Below are 14,584 nucleotides of genomic sequence, written 5' to 3' on the forward strand. Positions count from 1 at the left end.
GCTGCCTGTTGGCTCCCGGGGCCCTGACGGCTTTAATCGCCCCTAATCCACTCGCCCCCGCCCCGGCGGGCAGCGGGGACCCCGGCCGGCAGCAGGACGGGCTCCTGGCAGGGGGTGGGGGGGGGGCGGCCATGGGCGCTCGGCACTGGCGCCGGCATCCCGGGCGGTCGGCACTGCCCGGCTCCCAGTTTCAGGGGCGGCTGCCGCCTGCCCTGCCGGTCGGGCCTGCTCGGCAGCGGCTGGGGCGGCTCCGCAGCCGGTTGCTCCGGGGCCGTTCCCAGCCGCCTGCCGAGGCAGCCCCAGCTGGCGGCCGCCCAAGCGCAGGGAGCGGCCGGCGCGGGGATGGGCCCCTGCGCCGGGGGCCGCCGGCCGCGCCGCCCCTCCACGGGCAAGAGGGGGCACGTCCCCCGCGCCCGCCGACGGCACAGCGTGGCTTGGCACGGGCCAGCACGGCGTGGCGGGGTTCAGTTTGGATGGGCCTGGCGTGGCTCAGCCTGGTCTGGTGCGGCTCGGCGATGTCCGGTGCCACATGCCACCATCCGCCATGGCTTGGCTCGGCTCGGCATGGCATGGCACGGCACAGCTCTGGCAGCACCCAGAACCTGGACATGGCGGTGCTGTGTGCCCGCCTCTGCCTTCCCCAAGGCGCAGGCAGGGCTGCAGCCACCGGACGGACCTCCCAGCCCAGTATCACCCAGCAGCCCTGGTGTCACCCAGCAGCACCGGACAGCCGGGAGGGCATTACCCGTGGCTGGGCATGGGGTCGCAGGCCAGGTTGCAGCACTGGAGCTGCCGCTGTTGCCCGTACCCTGCCTGCGGCTCGAGAGGGCAGCGGGCTCCCTCTTCCCACAGGCTCCATCGCCCGCCTGCGCCGGCTCCATGGGGACGCACGGGTCCCCAGTGCAGCACCATGGGTGCCAGTGCCGGCAGTGCCGGCTTTACGGCTGAGGCCAAGCCCTGCCAGCCGCAGCGTGGGAAAGGCCCGGCTCGCTCAGGCAGGGCTTGGCTGGGCGAGGAGCGGCCCCGGGCTGGGGCAAAGGGGGAGGGAGGGGGCTGGGCCCCCACCGGGAGCGGGGGCAGGAACCGGCGGCGCGGGTGCTGATCCTAATCTGCGGTGGCAGGAAGCATGGCCCCCGTTCCCAGCCCGGCTGGGCTCCGCGGGGCGGCCCCCGGCCCTCGGGGCCCTCTTCCCGGCACTCGCCCGCCCACCCATGCCCGCCGCCGGCGAGGCCCGCGTTCCCAGGACGGGGCTGCCGGGAGCCGGCGGCTGCACCCGGCCGTGCCGGGAGGCCGGGGGGCCGGGGGGGTGGGTGGGCTGGCGCAGGAAGCGCCGCACCTCGGCGCCGTTCAAAGGCGCCGCGCTGAGATTTCCCCCTTTGCTGTGGTGGCGCGGGGGGCGGCGCGGGCGGCCGGGCGCTGGCGGCGGAGGAAGCGCGGGGGGCTGCGGCGGGGGGCCTGCCACCCACCAACCTCAATGTGGGGGGGTGGGGGGGGTGAGGGCAGCCCCCGGGTCCCCAACCTGCCCCGGTTCGGTGTCCCACCGAAACCCTGGTCCCTGGTGCCACCGCCACCGAGCCCCGTGTGATGGAGGTTTCCTCGCACCCCGGCTTCGCGGCAGAGCTGATGCTTCAGCCGCGGCGTTTCATCCGAGCGCCGTCTTTCGGCTGGTTCCCGTGCCGGTCGGCGAGCGTCCCCGTCCTTCCCACAGGTGAGGACGATGGCCAGCCCGGAGGACGACCTCATCGGCATCCCCTTCCCCGAACACAGCAGCGAGCTGCTGAGCTGCCTGAATGAGCAGCGGCAACTGGGGCTGCTCTGCGACGTCACCATCAAGACGCAGGGGCTGGAGTACCGCACCCACCGCGCCGTCCTGGCCGCCTCCAGCCGCTACTTCAAGAAGCTCTTTGCCGGACCGGGGCCGGGACAGGAGGTTTGCGAGCTGGACTTCGTGGGGCCGGAGGCGCTGGGCGCGCTCCTGGAGTTCGCCTACACGGCCACGCTCACCATCAGCAGCGCCAACATGGGTGAGGTGCTGCGCGCCGCCCGGCTGCTGGAGATCCCCTGCGTGATCGCAGCCTGCGTGGAGATCTTGCAGGGCAGCGGGATGGAGGCGCCCGGCCCCGATGACAGCGACTGCGAGCGCGCCCGCCGCTACCTGGAGGCTTTCGCCACCCTCCCCGAGGGTGAAGCGCCGGCCCCGCCGCCCCCCCGCCCCGCCGCCCGCCGCAGCAAGAAGACCCGCAAGTTCCTGCAAACCTGCGGCGCCCGGCTCAACAACCACGCCGAGGAGCCGCCCGCTGAGGCCGAGGGCTGCGGCAGCCCCCCGCCCCCCCCCCAGCCGCCCTCGCCCCCCCTGCCCGAGGGGCTGCCCCTGCCCTACGAGAGCTTCGAGCTGCCCGAGGAGGAGGAGCTGCCCCCGCACCCCTTCCCCTTCCCCTACCAGCCCCCCCTGTCCCCCGAGGAGGCCGCCTCCGACGAGGACCCCATTGACCCCGACCTGATGGCGTACCTGAGCTCGCTGCACCACGAGTCGCTGGCGCCCGGGCTGGATACGCCCGACAAGCTGGTACGCAAGCGCCGCTCGCAGATGCCCCAGGAGTGCCCCGTCTGCCACAAGGTCATCCACGGCGCCGGCAAGCTGCCCCGCCACATGCGCACGCACACGGGCGAGAAGCCCTTCGCCTGCCAGGTCTGCGGGGTCCGCTTCACACGGTGAGTGCTGCCGGACGGAGCCTCCCTGCCTGACGGGTACCTGACGGCATCCCCCATGGCACCTCCCCTGCCAGCCCTGCCGGTGCCTGACCGCATCCCCCGGCACGGCACAGGCTTTTCTGCACCCCATGGGTGCTGCTGGGCTGACCCTCCCCGCCTGCTACCCGGGGTACCCGTCAGCAACCCCGGCAACGTCTCTCCTGCCAGCCCTGCCGGAGCCTGGCCACATCCCCACCATGGTTCAGTGCGGGTCCGTGGGCTCTTCTGCACCCCATAAGTGCTGCCGGACCCACCCTCCCTGCCTGCCACCCACAGTACCCGGCAGCATCCCCGGCAACACCTCCACTGCCGGCACCTGGCCGCATCCCTGGTGTGGTACAACACGGGGACCCATTTCCCAGCCCCGCCAGTGCCGCAGCGGTCCCCGCGCGCCCCAGCCAGGCAGCTGGGACGTGGTCCCCTGCCCCGCCAGAGCACCCAGACCCCCGTGCCCTGCAGAGCATCCCTGCCGCGGGGCTGCCGGCACCATCCCCCTGCCTGCTGCAGCCAGGTGGCCGCTTCGCTGGGGATACCGGCTGCCCCGTGCCGACGTCTGCCTGTCGTCCCCCCCCCTTCCAGGAACGACAAGCTGAAGATCCACATGCGCAAGCACACGGGCGAGCGACCTTACTCCTGCCAGCACTGCAGCGCCCGCTTCCTGCACAGCTACGACCTGAAGAACCACATGCACCTGCACACGGGCGCCCGGCCCTACGAGTGCTACCTCTGCCACAAGGCCTTCGCCAAGGACGACCACCTCCAGCGGCACCTCAAGGGCCAGAACTGCCTGGAGGTGCGGACCCGCCGCCGCCGTCGCGACGAGCCGCCCCCGCCGCCCGCCGGACCCCCCGGCCTTGACCTCTCCAACGGGCGGCTGGAGGGGCTGCGCCTCTCCATCGCCCGCTACTGGGGTCCAGGACGGCCCGAGGAGGAGGAAGAGGAGCCGGAGGGCGAGGAAGGGTCGCAGCCGGATGGTGCCGTGCCGGTGGAGACGGCATAGGGCCGCTGCGACAGCGGGTGCCGTGCCGTGCCGAGCCGTGCCGTGCCCACCGGGGTTTCTGTTCCCGTTTTTCCCGTCACGGTTCGTTCCCAGTTATGCAAAGGGGGAAATTCCCCCCTGGCCGATTTGCACAATGGGGTGGGGGGGTCCCTGCCGCCCCCCCCGCCGTGCCCGGGCCCCCCCGTCGCCGTGCCCGGGCGGCGGAGCCCCGGCGGGGGGGTGGGGGGGAGAGCAGGACCGGGGTGTCCCCCCGCCTCTCAAAAAACCCTTCCGTGGATGCGCCCTCCCCCCACAGCGGGGCCGGGACCGGGCGGGGGCGCCCACGGACCGAGCCGCCCCCCTTCCCCCCCCCCCCCGCCAACCGGGGAGAGCGCGGGGCGGGGCCGCCAGGGCGCCCCCTGGCGGCCCCGCCCCGCGCTCTCCCCGGTTGGCGGGGGGGGGGGGGCGGGGGGCCGCCCCGCGCTGTACATAGCTTGACGTCCCCCCCCCCCCCCCCAAACCTCTCCCCGTCCCGAGCAGCCCCTCCCCGGCGAGCCCCCCTCGCCCCTGCACTCCCGGCTGCTTTCTCTTGGTTGCACTATTCGGGTGAGCCCACCCGGGTGCGGGGCAGCCCCGGCCCCCACCCGACCCCTTCCCAAAACCACCCCGGCCCTGTGGGACCCCCCCCCCCTTCCCTCCCCCCCAGGGGTGGCCGGGCCCCAGCGGTCACCCCTCTGCCCTTTGCACATGTCCCCCCCGCCCTAGGGCGCAGCCCCTCCGGGGGGGCAGGGGACCGGCACTATTTGCCTAAAATAAGAGTTTATCTATATTTAAAAAGATGATGTAATATATTCCCCCCCCCCCCCTTCCCCGACCCCCTCCGCTGCTGCCCGCCAGCGCTGCCCGGCCCCCGCGCGTCTGTCCCTTGCCATGGGGTGCCGGGAGGGGTGATGGGGACGAGGGGCTCGGCTCCCGTCATGGCTTTAAAGTGCCTTATGGTGAACTTGAAATTTTCGGCTACTTGAACCTCTCTGGTGTCAGGAACCAAACGAATAATCGGCGGGCGGCCGCCCCCCGTCCCGCCGGGTCGCCTCTGTCTGTCTGTCTGTCTGTTTGTGTTTGTTTTTTTAAACGAAGGCTGCTTGGTAATAAACGGAGAAGCAGGGACCCCCCCCCGCGCCCGACTTTCTGTCCGCCCTGCGCCCCCTCCTCGGAGCAGCTCTGCTCAGGCCTGGGGCAGTGAGCGGGGCTGGGGGCACCGCCGGGCCGGGGACGGGGGCATCGAGGGGCTGGGGGCACTGTGGGGACAGGGACAGGGCTGGGGGCACCATGGGGATGGAGATGGGGGCACCGCAGGGCGGGGGACAGGGACATCGAGGGGCTGGGGGGCACCACGGGGATGGGGACATCGAGGGGCTGGGGGGCACCACGGGCTGGGGCTGGGGCACCACGGGGCTGGGGGCACCGCGGGGATGGGGGCGGGGGCATCGAGGGGCTGGGGGCACTGTGGGGACAGGGACAGGGCTGGGGGCACCATGGGGATGGAGATGGGGATACGCAGGGCTGGGGATAGGGACATCGAGGGGCTGGGGGGCACCACGGGGATGGGGATGGGGACATCGAGGGGCTGGGGGCACTGTGGGGCTGGGGATAGGGACATCAGGGGGCTGGGGGCACTGTGGGGACAGGGACAGGGCTGGGGGCACCATGGGGATGGAGATGGGGGTACATGGGGCTGGGGACGGGGACATCGAGGGGCTGGGGGCACCATGGGGCTGGGGACAGGGACATCAAGGGGCTGGGGGCACTGTGGGGACAGGGACAGGGCTGGGGGCACTGAGGGGCTGGGGGCACAATGGAGCTGGGGGCACCTTGAGAATAGGGCTGGGGGCACCACGGGGCTGGGGGCACCGTGGGGCTGGGGGCATTGCAGGGATGGTGCCGGGGGCAGCACGGGGCTGGGGGCACCACAAGGTCAGGACCACCATGAGGTGCCAGACGCCAGCTCAGGGCACCGGGACGCTGGCACCTCGAGGACCGGTGCTTTATTCACCAGCCCCTCCCCACCCGCCCCGGCGGTTCCCGGCTTCCACCGCGCTGCTCGGGCTCCAGCCACGTCCCTGGAGCCTGGCCCCGTGTCCTCGCCGCCGCGTGGCACCGTCCTGCCGTCACCGGGCCCTGCCCTTGCTGCTGGGCGGCCGCAGGGCCACCACCTCCTCCAGCTCGCTGCCGCTGCTCTCGGGCTGCTCCTGGTAGCCGAAATCCAGGCTGGGGGCGGCGGGGGGGGAGAGCGGTGTCAGGGACTGGCACCCCCAGTGCCAGGGGGTGCCAGGGACATCACCACCCCCATCGCCAGCCCTCACCTGGAGAGCGAGCTGTCCTCGCTGTCCATCCCGCTGCCGCCCCCATCGCTCTCCCCGCTCGCCTCTTCCTTCAACTGGGCTCGCAGCCGGGCTGCCAGCTCGGGGGGCAACCGCCGGCTGTCCCCCCGGCCCTCTGCCACCTCCCGGATGCGCTGCCGCAGCAGCCGCCCTTGCTCCTGTCCCCGCAGCACCCGCACAGCACCCAGCCACAGCCCCACCGTCTCTTCGTCGCTGGAGTCCCTGCAGGGATGGGGCAGGGGGGGTGGGGGTTGCAGCCCCCCCCTCACCCGCTGCAGCCCCCCCCCCCCCGGGTTCCGATGGGCTCCCTGCACCCCCTTGCTCACATCTCCTCGTCCCCGGTGTCCCGGTAGCTCAGGGGACCCATGCAGACAGAGCAGACGTTGCTCAGGGTTTGGTGGCACTCGCTGCAATACAGCCCTGGGGGAAACGGGGGCTGTGAGAGCGGTGGGAGATTTTGGGGGGGGGGGGCAGAGGGGTGTCCCCAGTCGAGGCGGGGGGGGGGGGGGTTCCTACCTTTGCAACCGGGCGTGATGCACGCAATGAAGTCCGGCTGCTCTGCCATCCCGCAGGCCAGGCAGCGTTTCTGCTGGATGCCCAAGAGCCGTGCCAGGCGGGCAAAGGCAGGCAGCCTGCAGGCAGGGAGCTGATGCTCCATGGGGCAATGCCATCCCCGGGGGTCCGCGGCAAGGGCAAAGCCCTTGCCGCGGACCCCCGGGGATGGCATTGCCCTTTTGCGATGCCCAGCAAGGTATTTATGGATGCATCCCCCCCCAGGGAAGCTTACCTGGAGGTGAGGAAGAGGAGCAGGTTGCCTTGCCCGGCATCGGCCGTGCGCTGCGTGACGGCTTGACGCAGGGCACGTGCCAACCCTGCTCGTCGTGCCAGGATGGTGCTGTGGAGGAAGGTCGTGCGCTCCTGGCATGGCGGGGATGGGGTGAAGGCAGGCGGCTGCCAAGGGGGAGCGGGGAGGTGCTGGTGGTGGTGACGTGGGGGTTTCTCACCTGCTCGCGGTACGGGTAGTAGGCGGCACACACCACCCGGCGCAGGCGTGCCACGTGGCTACCGAAGACGGCGATGAAGAGGCAGATGCCGTACAGGAGTCCTGGTGGAAAGAGGATGAAGCACTCAGGGGTGACCCCATCCTGTACCCCACCCACCCACCTAGCACGCTGAGGGTGCAGCACCCCTGGTCACCCATGCTGAGGTAGGTGCTGTAGTCGGGCTCCACGGGCTGGAGGAGGCAGCGCTGGGAGAGCACCGAGATGTTGCCCTGCTGCAGCGCGTCGAAGGCAGAGACCAAGTCCTGGAAGATCTCGCTGCTGTAGCCCGTTCCGTTGACGCTGACACCCAGCACCTCCGGCGCTGCGGGGTGAGCGGCTTAGTCCCGGGGAACGGGGTACCTGCTGCCCCAAAGCCCTGGCCCCCAGCCAGCAAAGCACCCAAGGGTGCTGCTCCGGCACGGTTGGGTGCTACTCACCCCTGGCGACGACCTCCCCCTGCAGCTGATGCCGGACCAGGTCGAGCAGCCAGAAGAGGCTGTAGTCAGCCAGGATGATGCTGAGCCCCAACAGCACGTGGCGCAGGACCCCCACCAGCTGCAGCCCGTACCGACGCCGCTCCTGCCGCGACAACCACAGCCCGGCTGGGCGGGCACGAAAGCACCGTGAGGCCGTGCCGTGCCGGGACCCCCCCAGCTCGCCTGGGGGATGCCCCCCCCGGGCACGGGGCTGACCTGGGGGGATGTAGCGGCCTCTCTCCCAGGCCGTCAGGGGCAGCACGGTGGGTTTGCCCTGCTCCGCCCGCCACAGGTCCAGCTCCACGAAGCGCCGCGTGATGTAAACGTTATCAAAGGTGTCATCCCGCAGGTACCGGTGACGGTACCGCAACGCCCTGGGGACACGGGGGGGGGGGGATGCTGGGCACCGGCACACTGGGTCCCTGTCCCCACAGGGGGACCGGAGCGGGATCCCAGCCCACTCACTGGAGGTACATGTAGAGGATGGCGCAGAAGGAGACGTGCATGAAGAGCCCCAGGACCCGGCGGGTGGGCTCCAGGCGCAGGCGCACCCCCTCCATGATGTCCAGGGCCACCTCCCCCAGGCTCTTGCTGGCGTTGAGGTTGATGTCAAAGCGGTGCGTGGCCGAGATGTTGAACTCGAACTCCCGGCGGACGCGGTCCAGAGCATCCGTGAGGGCTGCGGGGGGTGACAAGGGACCGCGCGGTGCTGGGGGTCAGGGCGAGAGCCGGGAGGGGGCGGGGGGGGGGGGCAGAGAGGGACCCCCAACACCCCCGCGGCACCGGGATACTCACGGACTGCGACATTCCTCTTGAGGAAGGACTGGATGTACTGCGGGATGATGCAGAAAAGGAGGGCCACTGCGGAGAGGGGGGGTCTCTGCCAGGGTGGGGTCCCCGCGGTGGGCAGGGCTGCACCCTATCACCCACCCCACCCCCCCACGCAGAGGGGCAGGGACCTACGCACAGTTGGCCAGACCGCACAAGGGCCTGAAGAGGATGATGATGTAGCAGAGGAAGAAGAGGAAGGGAATGGCGCGCTCGCAGCTGTCCTTGGCCTCGTCGAAGAGGCGCAGGCAGCGGTGGTACGGCGTGTCCAGCTCCCGGTTGCAGACCCTGCCTATGTTCGCCAACCACAGCCAGACGTTGTGCAGGGCTCGGGCTGCGGGCAAGGAGCGGGCGTTGGGGGCCGAGCTGCGGGGGATGGGGACAGGGCCAGACCGAAAGCAGGATAGGGGGGTGCTGGAGCCGGGGAGACCCTCGGGGACCCCCGCTCACCGATGTGGCTGACGGAGTCCATGATGGAGCAGAAGAACTTGCGGACGTGGTCACCCACCACCTTGGCTTTCTGGGCGATGTCCTTGATTTTGGCCAACACGTCTGCGGAGAGGGGGGACCCCTGACCATACCCCGAGGGGCGAGGGCAGCCCAGGGCTGGCTAGCGCTGCTGGGGCTCCCCCGGGAAGGGACCCTCCCATCCCACCACATCCCCCTGGTCCCTCTTCTCACTCAGCAGCGGCTCCTGGGCGCGTTGCAGCCGCTCGGCCGTCTGGTTGAGGGCGAGCTCGGCCCCGCACGACAGCGATTCGGCGGCCTGGGAGAAGTTGCGCAGGATGTTGGTGCAGGGGCCCTGCACGGCCATGCCCAGCGCCAGCAGCAGCATCAGCATCTTCCCCTCCTCTGTGGGGACAGGGGGGTCCTGGGGCTCAGCAGGCACCCAGTACCCCCCCCCCAACACGCCCCAGGTTCCAGGCGGCAGCACCGAGAGCTGCTTACTGGTGAAGATGTGGGGCAGCGACAGCAGCACGGTGGCCCGCACCTTGACGGAGAAAGCCATGCCCAGCCCCAGCCCCGCGCCCAGGCTGGTGGTGGTGACCAGGCAGTACCAGACGTTGTGGCCCTGCGCCAGCAGCACCAGAACCCCGTACAGACTGGCCAGGGCCATGCCCAGCGCGAAACCGCCAGCGCTGCGGGCCAATTCCCGCGCCTCGCTCGCCTCCTCCGGCCGACGCATCCGCCGCGGTCGCCTGCCCCCAGACCGTGGTGCCGGGGTCTTCCCCCGGCCCCTCAGCCCTTGCAGGGCTCTGCCCAGCCACGAGACCAGCCCCATGCTGGGTTGGGCTCTGCCAGGCTCCTGGTGTTCCCTCAAGCTCCGGGCACGGGGATACGGCAGGCGGAATGGGCGGCTCACAATGCGCCGGTTCCGGGGAAGCATCCTGCCGTCGCCAGGACCAGGCACAGAGCCATGGAGCTACTGGTGGCCCCTGGGCGAGAGCGCTGGGCTGGGACAGAGGCACGCAGGAGGCAGAAACCACCCAACACGAGTGAGATCCCCTCCCACCCCACTCCCGGCCCGTGGGCAGTGGGAGAGGGCAGGGCTGACGTCTCCCTCCCCACCCAGCCCTGAAGCGAGCGGTGGTCTCGCTGCTGCCCGCCCCGTGCAGCCGGTTCCTCTGGAGCCGGCCAGACCAGTATCGCAGCAGCAAGTTCTTCCTGGGTGCCGGCCTCGGGACCCTCCTCGGCTTCGGTGAGTGTGCCTCGGTGCCGGGCACGGCGGGGGGCCGGTGGCACCGGGGGCTCAGGGCACGTTCGCGGGTGTTTCAGGGCTCAGCCAGCTCCTCATCGTCCCCATGAACCTCACGGAGACGCGCAAGGTGCAGCTCTCCTGCGGGCTGACGGGTGAGGATGGGGCTGGGAGGGGACTGGGGTGACGGGGGCCATCGGGAGCCCCAGGGGGGGGGTCTCTGTGGGAGCGTGGGGACAGCTCTCCCCTCCCCGCAGGGGTGACTGCCTTGGGCTGGGCCACGTCCCCCCACTTTCGCTGTGCCAGCCTGCTCGTGGCCCCCAAATTCCTGGGCAAGGAGGGTCGGGTCTACGTTCTCTCCTTCGTCCTCGCCGCCATCTACAACGGTAGGGTCCCGCCGCGTCCCCGTCCCCCCCGGCGGGGTCCCGAGGGCTGACAGGGTCTGAGCCACCCCTGCCGGCGCCAGGGCCCGTGGCCAACGTCTGGCACAACCTGGAGGAGGTGACGCGCTCGCTGGGCTGCGTGGCGGAGCTGCAGGTCAACCACAGCCGCCAGCTCTGGCGGGTGTCGGTGACCCCCATGCGCATGGTGATGGAGGACATGGCGGTGAGGCGGGGGGCCGGGGTGGGCGGCGGGGGGCCGGGGCGGGGGAGCGGGACCGAGCCTGTGTGCGTCCCCTTCCCCGGCAGCGGAGCGGGCGGACGCTGAACACCGAGATGCAGAACATCTCGCGCGCCTTCGTGGGGCTGAACGAGGAGGTGGCCAGCGAGGCGGGGTACGACCTGCAGCAGCAACAGCACCCGGGCTCGCGGCCGGCACCCAGCACCCAGCAGCTGTACGAGAAGAAGACCAGACTGCGCTGCACTTGTGAGCGGGGCGGGCAGGACGCTGGCAGCGTGCAGGCAGCTGCCGGCCAGGGGATGGGGCTGCCGCAGCCCCCCCGTGCCGGCCTCGCAGGGCACCCCGGATAGTGGCCGGGCCAGTGGGGCTGGGGGTGCGTGGGCAGCTGAGGGTTCCTGCCCCCCAGATGTGATCGAGCTGGGCATGCAGCGCTGCCGGGACTGGTTCAATGCCAAGCACAAGGCTTGCATGGAGCAAGTGGTCGTGCCCCTCATCAGCCACCTCCTCTGCCTGCCCATGAAGTCCACGTTCCTCTGCAACATTGTCAGGGGTGGGTGACGTGTGGGACCCCCCGCCCTGTCCTCCCTTGGTGGGGCAGCTCCAGTTCTGCCCCCTGCAGCCCCCGGGATGGCAGCCGCAGCCTGTGCCGGGGCGGTACCTGGGGGTCCCAGCTCTGCCGGCACCGTCCCCGCTCCGTCCCCGCAGTCATACGCAGCTGGTGCCAGGACAAGATCCCCGTGGAGGGCAACTTCGGGCAGATGTACGACATGGTGAACAAATCCGTCAGCAACCTCAGCCAGGAATTCACTGCCAGCGTCGTCATCCAGGTGGGTGCCCGTCCCCTCCGCCCAGGACCGGGTGCTGGATCCTGCCCAGCCCCACGGCCCCTCCACCGCAGGAGGAGCATCGCGAGATGCTGCAGGGCATCAACGTCTCGGCGGAGCAGCTGATGGAGGAGGTGACCTCCCAGCTGCGGCAGCATGGCGCCCACCTGGGCCAGGCCGTCTCCTTCTTCCGCCTGCTGCTCTCCTGGACCTTCCTCCTCGTCTTCATCTCGTGAGCCCCGGGATGGGAGGGGGGGGGAGAGGGCAGCCACAGGGCACGGAGGGGTGGGGGCCTCCTTTAGCAGGAGGGCTGGGGGGATATGAAGACAAGAGGGGGGTCCTGGGGGGCTGCAGCCGGTCCCTCGCCCCCCCTGGACCCCCCCCTCTTGCCAGGGCTTTCTCCTACACCAAGCGGTACTGCCAGGACATCTCCTTCGACAACCTCTACATCACCACCTACTTCCGCCAAATCGATGCCCGTCGCAGAAAGCAGGTGAGGGGGGAGAAGGGGTGGAGGGCGGCCCCCCCCCACCCCCAGCGGGGGGTCCTGGGGGGCTGCGCTGAGCCGCCCTGCTCCCCCTCTCCCAGCACAAGCGGACGCTGCTGCCCCTGCACCGGGCAGAGGTCTCGGCCGTCATCTTCCCGTGCCGCCCGGCCATGCAGCCGCCCGAGCTGCAGAGCACGGTGAGGGGCTGGCGGGGGGGGCTGGGGGGCCGGGGCTGGGGGCCAGGCTGTGGTAGACCCCGCTTCCTGCAGGTGCTGGAGCTACTGGAGTGCATCCCACCCCTGCTCCTCCTCCTCCTCGCCTGCGGCCTGGACCACGTGCTCTTCACCATGCTCAGCATCATCCAGCAGCACTCCTTCGTGCAGTACTCCTTCCACAGTGAGCCCCCAGCCCCACGGCACCGGGGGGGGGGGGCAGCCCCCAGCCCCATGGCCCCACCAGCAATGCAAGGGTCCCCCTCCACCCTCCACCCGCCCCCCCAGCCCCACAGCTCCCCTTCCACGTGCTCCCATCCCGCAGGCAGCCACCACTTGGTCGTGCAGGTGACGGGCACGTCCCTGATGGCTCGGCTCCTGCGGAGCACCATCGGGGCCCTCAACACCTCCTCTGACACCCGACTGGAGACGTCCAACTTCGGTGAGTCCCCTCAAGCGGATGGGACAACCCCCCGCCAGCTCCATGGCTTGACCGCCCCTGCCTGCGAGAAGGAGCTCAGCGCTGCCATTTTGTCCCCAGCCTGCCTGCCGCAGCCCCGGGGCATGACGAGGCAGCAGTACGTGGGCAGCTGCCTGCCCCTGGCCGTGCTGGCGCTGCTCTGCCTGGCCCAGGTCTACACCTTCCGCCTGCGCCGCACCATCGCTGCCTTCTACTTCCCCAAGGTGAGCGGCAGCCCCGGGACCGGCCGAGGGTCCGGCATAGCCCAGTCTGACCCGGGGGGCATTTTTTGGGGTGGGCTGGTGCATCTGGCTACCCCTCACGGTCTTCACCGGTGCAGCGGGAGAAGAGCCGCGTGCTCTACCTCTACAACAAGCTGCTGCAGCAGCGGCAGAGCTTCGTCCGCCGACAGCGGAAGCGCATCGCCCAGCGGGCACGGCAGCACCCGGGACTGGTGAGCGGGGACGGGGACGCGGGGCTGGGACCGCACCGGGGTGCCGGTGGGGGAGGGCTTCACTGTCCCCCGATCCCAGGTCTGTTTCCCCGAATCTCACATGGCTCCGTCCCCGCTGCAGGGGACATCGCTGCTGGAGTGGTGCTGCCGGCGCTGGCCGCGCCTGCGCCGCTGGATACGCCGGAGCTGCACGGTGTGCGGGGCACCCGAGACCCCCCGGGACCGGGTCTGCCCCGCGCCCACCTGCGGCGCCCTGTACTGCGGGCCGTGCTGGAGGGAGGCGGGGGGCGCGTGCCTCGCCTGCACCCCCGGGGACTACGGCCTCTCCCAGGACAGCAGCGAGGAGGACACGGGGTACGCGGCCTGAGGGCGCCCGGCAATAAAGGTTGCGACCCCCCCCCCCCCCCGTGCGCAGCGTGAAGTGGGGTCTGTGGGGGGCATCTGCGGGGGTGGGGGTCTCTGGTGTACGGAGTGGTGAAAGGGGGTGTAAGGGTGATGAAGGTGGGGGGTCTTCTGTGTGTGGGGTGGTGAATGCAGGGGTCTCTGGTGTATGGGTTGGGGAAGGTGGGGGTCTCCAGAGTACGGGGTGATGGAGGTGGGGGTCTCCGATGCATAAGGGAGTGAAGGCGGAGGTCTCTGCTGTACGGGGTGGTGAAGGTGGGGGTCTCCAGCGCAAGGGTGATGAAGATGGGGGTCTCTGCTGCACGGGATGGAGAAGGCAGGGGTGTCTGGTGTATGGCGTAATGAGAGTGGGGGTCTCCACTGTATGGGATAATGAAGGCAGGGGTCTCCGGAGCACGGGATGGAGAAGGTGGGGGTCTCTGCTGTACAGGGGGTGAAGGTGGGGGTGAAGGTATGGGATAATGAAGCACGGGATGGAGGAGGTGGAGGTCTCCACTGTACTGGGTGCTGAAGGCGGGGGTCTCCGAACACAGGATGGGAAGGTGGGGGTCTCTGCTGTACAGAGTGGTGAAGGGGGGGGTCTCCAGAGCATGGGATGGTGAAAGCAGGGGTCTCCACTGTACTGGGTGATGAAAGCGGGGGTCTCTGCCGGCGGGATGGAGGAGGCGGGGGTCTCCAGAGCATGGGATGGAGGAGGCGGGGGTCTCCACTGTACTGGGTGGTGAAGGTGGGGTCTCCGGAGCACGGGATGGCAGAGGCGGGGGTCCCGCTCCGCAGCAGCAGTGAAGGGGTCTCCGTCGCAGCGCACCGGGCAGTGGCAGCCGCCTCCCAGCGCACACGAAGCCGCCGCTGCGCGGAGCCCCGGAGCCACCCCCGAGGCGGCCCCCCCCCCCCGCGCCGGCCGGGCTGGGCGTCGCCGGCGGAGCGGCGGCGGGGCGGCGGGCGGGGCCGGGCGGGGGCCCGGCAGGAA

At 70.8% G+C, this 14,584-nt stretch overlaps 3 protein-coding genes across 3 annotated transcripts; 2 read left to right on the forward strand and 1 right to left on the reverse strand.

The window, feature by feature from the left end:
• Positions 1–1,589: 1,589 nt before the first annotated feature.
• Positions 1,590–4,089, forward strand: ZBTB7B (zinc finger and BTB domain containing 7B). The gene is made up of 2 exons (XM_075175882.1): positions 1,590–2,712; positions 3,331–4,089. The coding sequence occupies exons 1-2, from the start codon at positions 1,718–1,720 to the stop codon at positions 3,749–3,751; spliced, it is 1,416 nt and encodes a 471-aa protein (XP_075031983.1). The 5' UTR covers positions 1,590–1,717; the 3' UTR covers positions 3,752–4,089.
• A 1,729-nt stretch (positions 4,090–5,818) lies between these two features.
• On the reverse strand, positions 5,819–9,845 carry DCST2 (DC-STAMP domain containing 2). The gene is made up of 14 exons (XM_075175927.1): positions 9,140–9,845; positions 8,909–9,010; positions 8,598–8,792; positions 8,426–8,491; positions 8,096–8,309; positions 7,847–8,004; positions 7,592–7,756; positions 7,309–7,476; positions 7,116–7,216; positions 6,899–7,029; positions 6,628–6,743; positions 6,438–6,531; positions 6,094–6,333; positions 5,819–5,998 (listed from the first exon to the last, which is right to left on the reverse strand). Exons 1-14 carry the CDS (start codon positions 9,843–9,845, stop codon positions 5,899–5,901), a joined length of 2,556 nt encoding a protein of 851 aa, XP_075032028.1. The 3' UTR covers positions 5,819–5,898.
• Positions 9,846–9,875: 30 nt separating this feature from the next.
• Positions 9,876–13,582, forward strand: DCST1 (DC-STAMP domain containing 1). The gene is made up of 16 exons (XM_075175928.1): positions 9,876–9,954; positions 10,032–10,157; positions 10,235–10,309; positions 10,412–10,540; positions 10,621–10,760; positions 10,844–11,021; positions 11,182–11,325; positions 11,481–11,602; positions 11,674–11,831; positions 11,993–12,092; positions 12,188–12,283; positions 12,356–12,482; positions 12,624–12,740; positions 12,840–12,982; positions 13,099–13,212; positions 13,334–13,582. The coding sequence occupies exons 1-16, from the start codon at positions 9,876–9,878 to the stop codon at positions 13,577–13,579; spliced, it is 2,094 nt and encodes a 697-aa protein (XP_075032029.1). The 3' UTR covers positions 13,580–13,582.
• Positions 13,583–14,584: the final 1,002 nt, after the last annotated feature.

Source organism: Calonectris borealis, chromosome 29 (assembly GCF_964195595.1).
Source record: "Calonectris borealis chromosome 29, bCalBor7.hap1.2, whole genome shotgun sequence".
Classification (NCBI taxonomy): domain Eukaryota; kingdom Metazoa; phylum Chordata; class Aves; order Procellariiformes; family Procellariidae; genus Calonectris; species Calonectris borealis.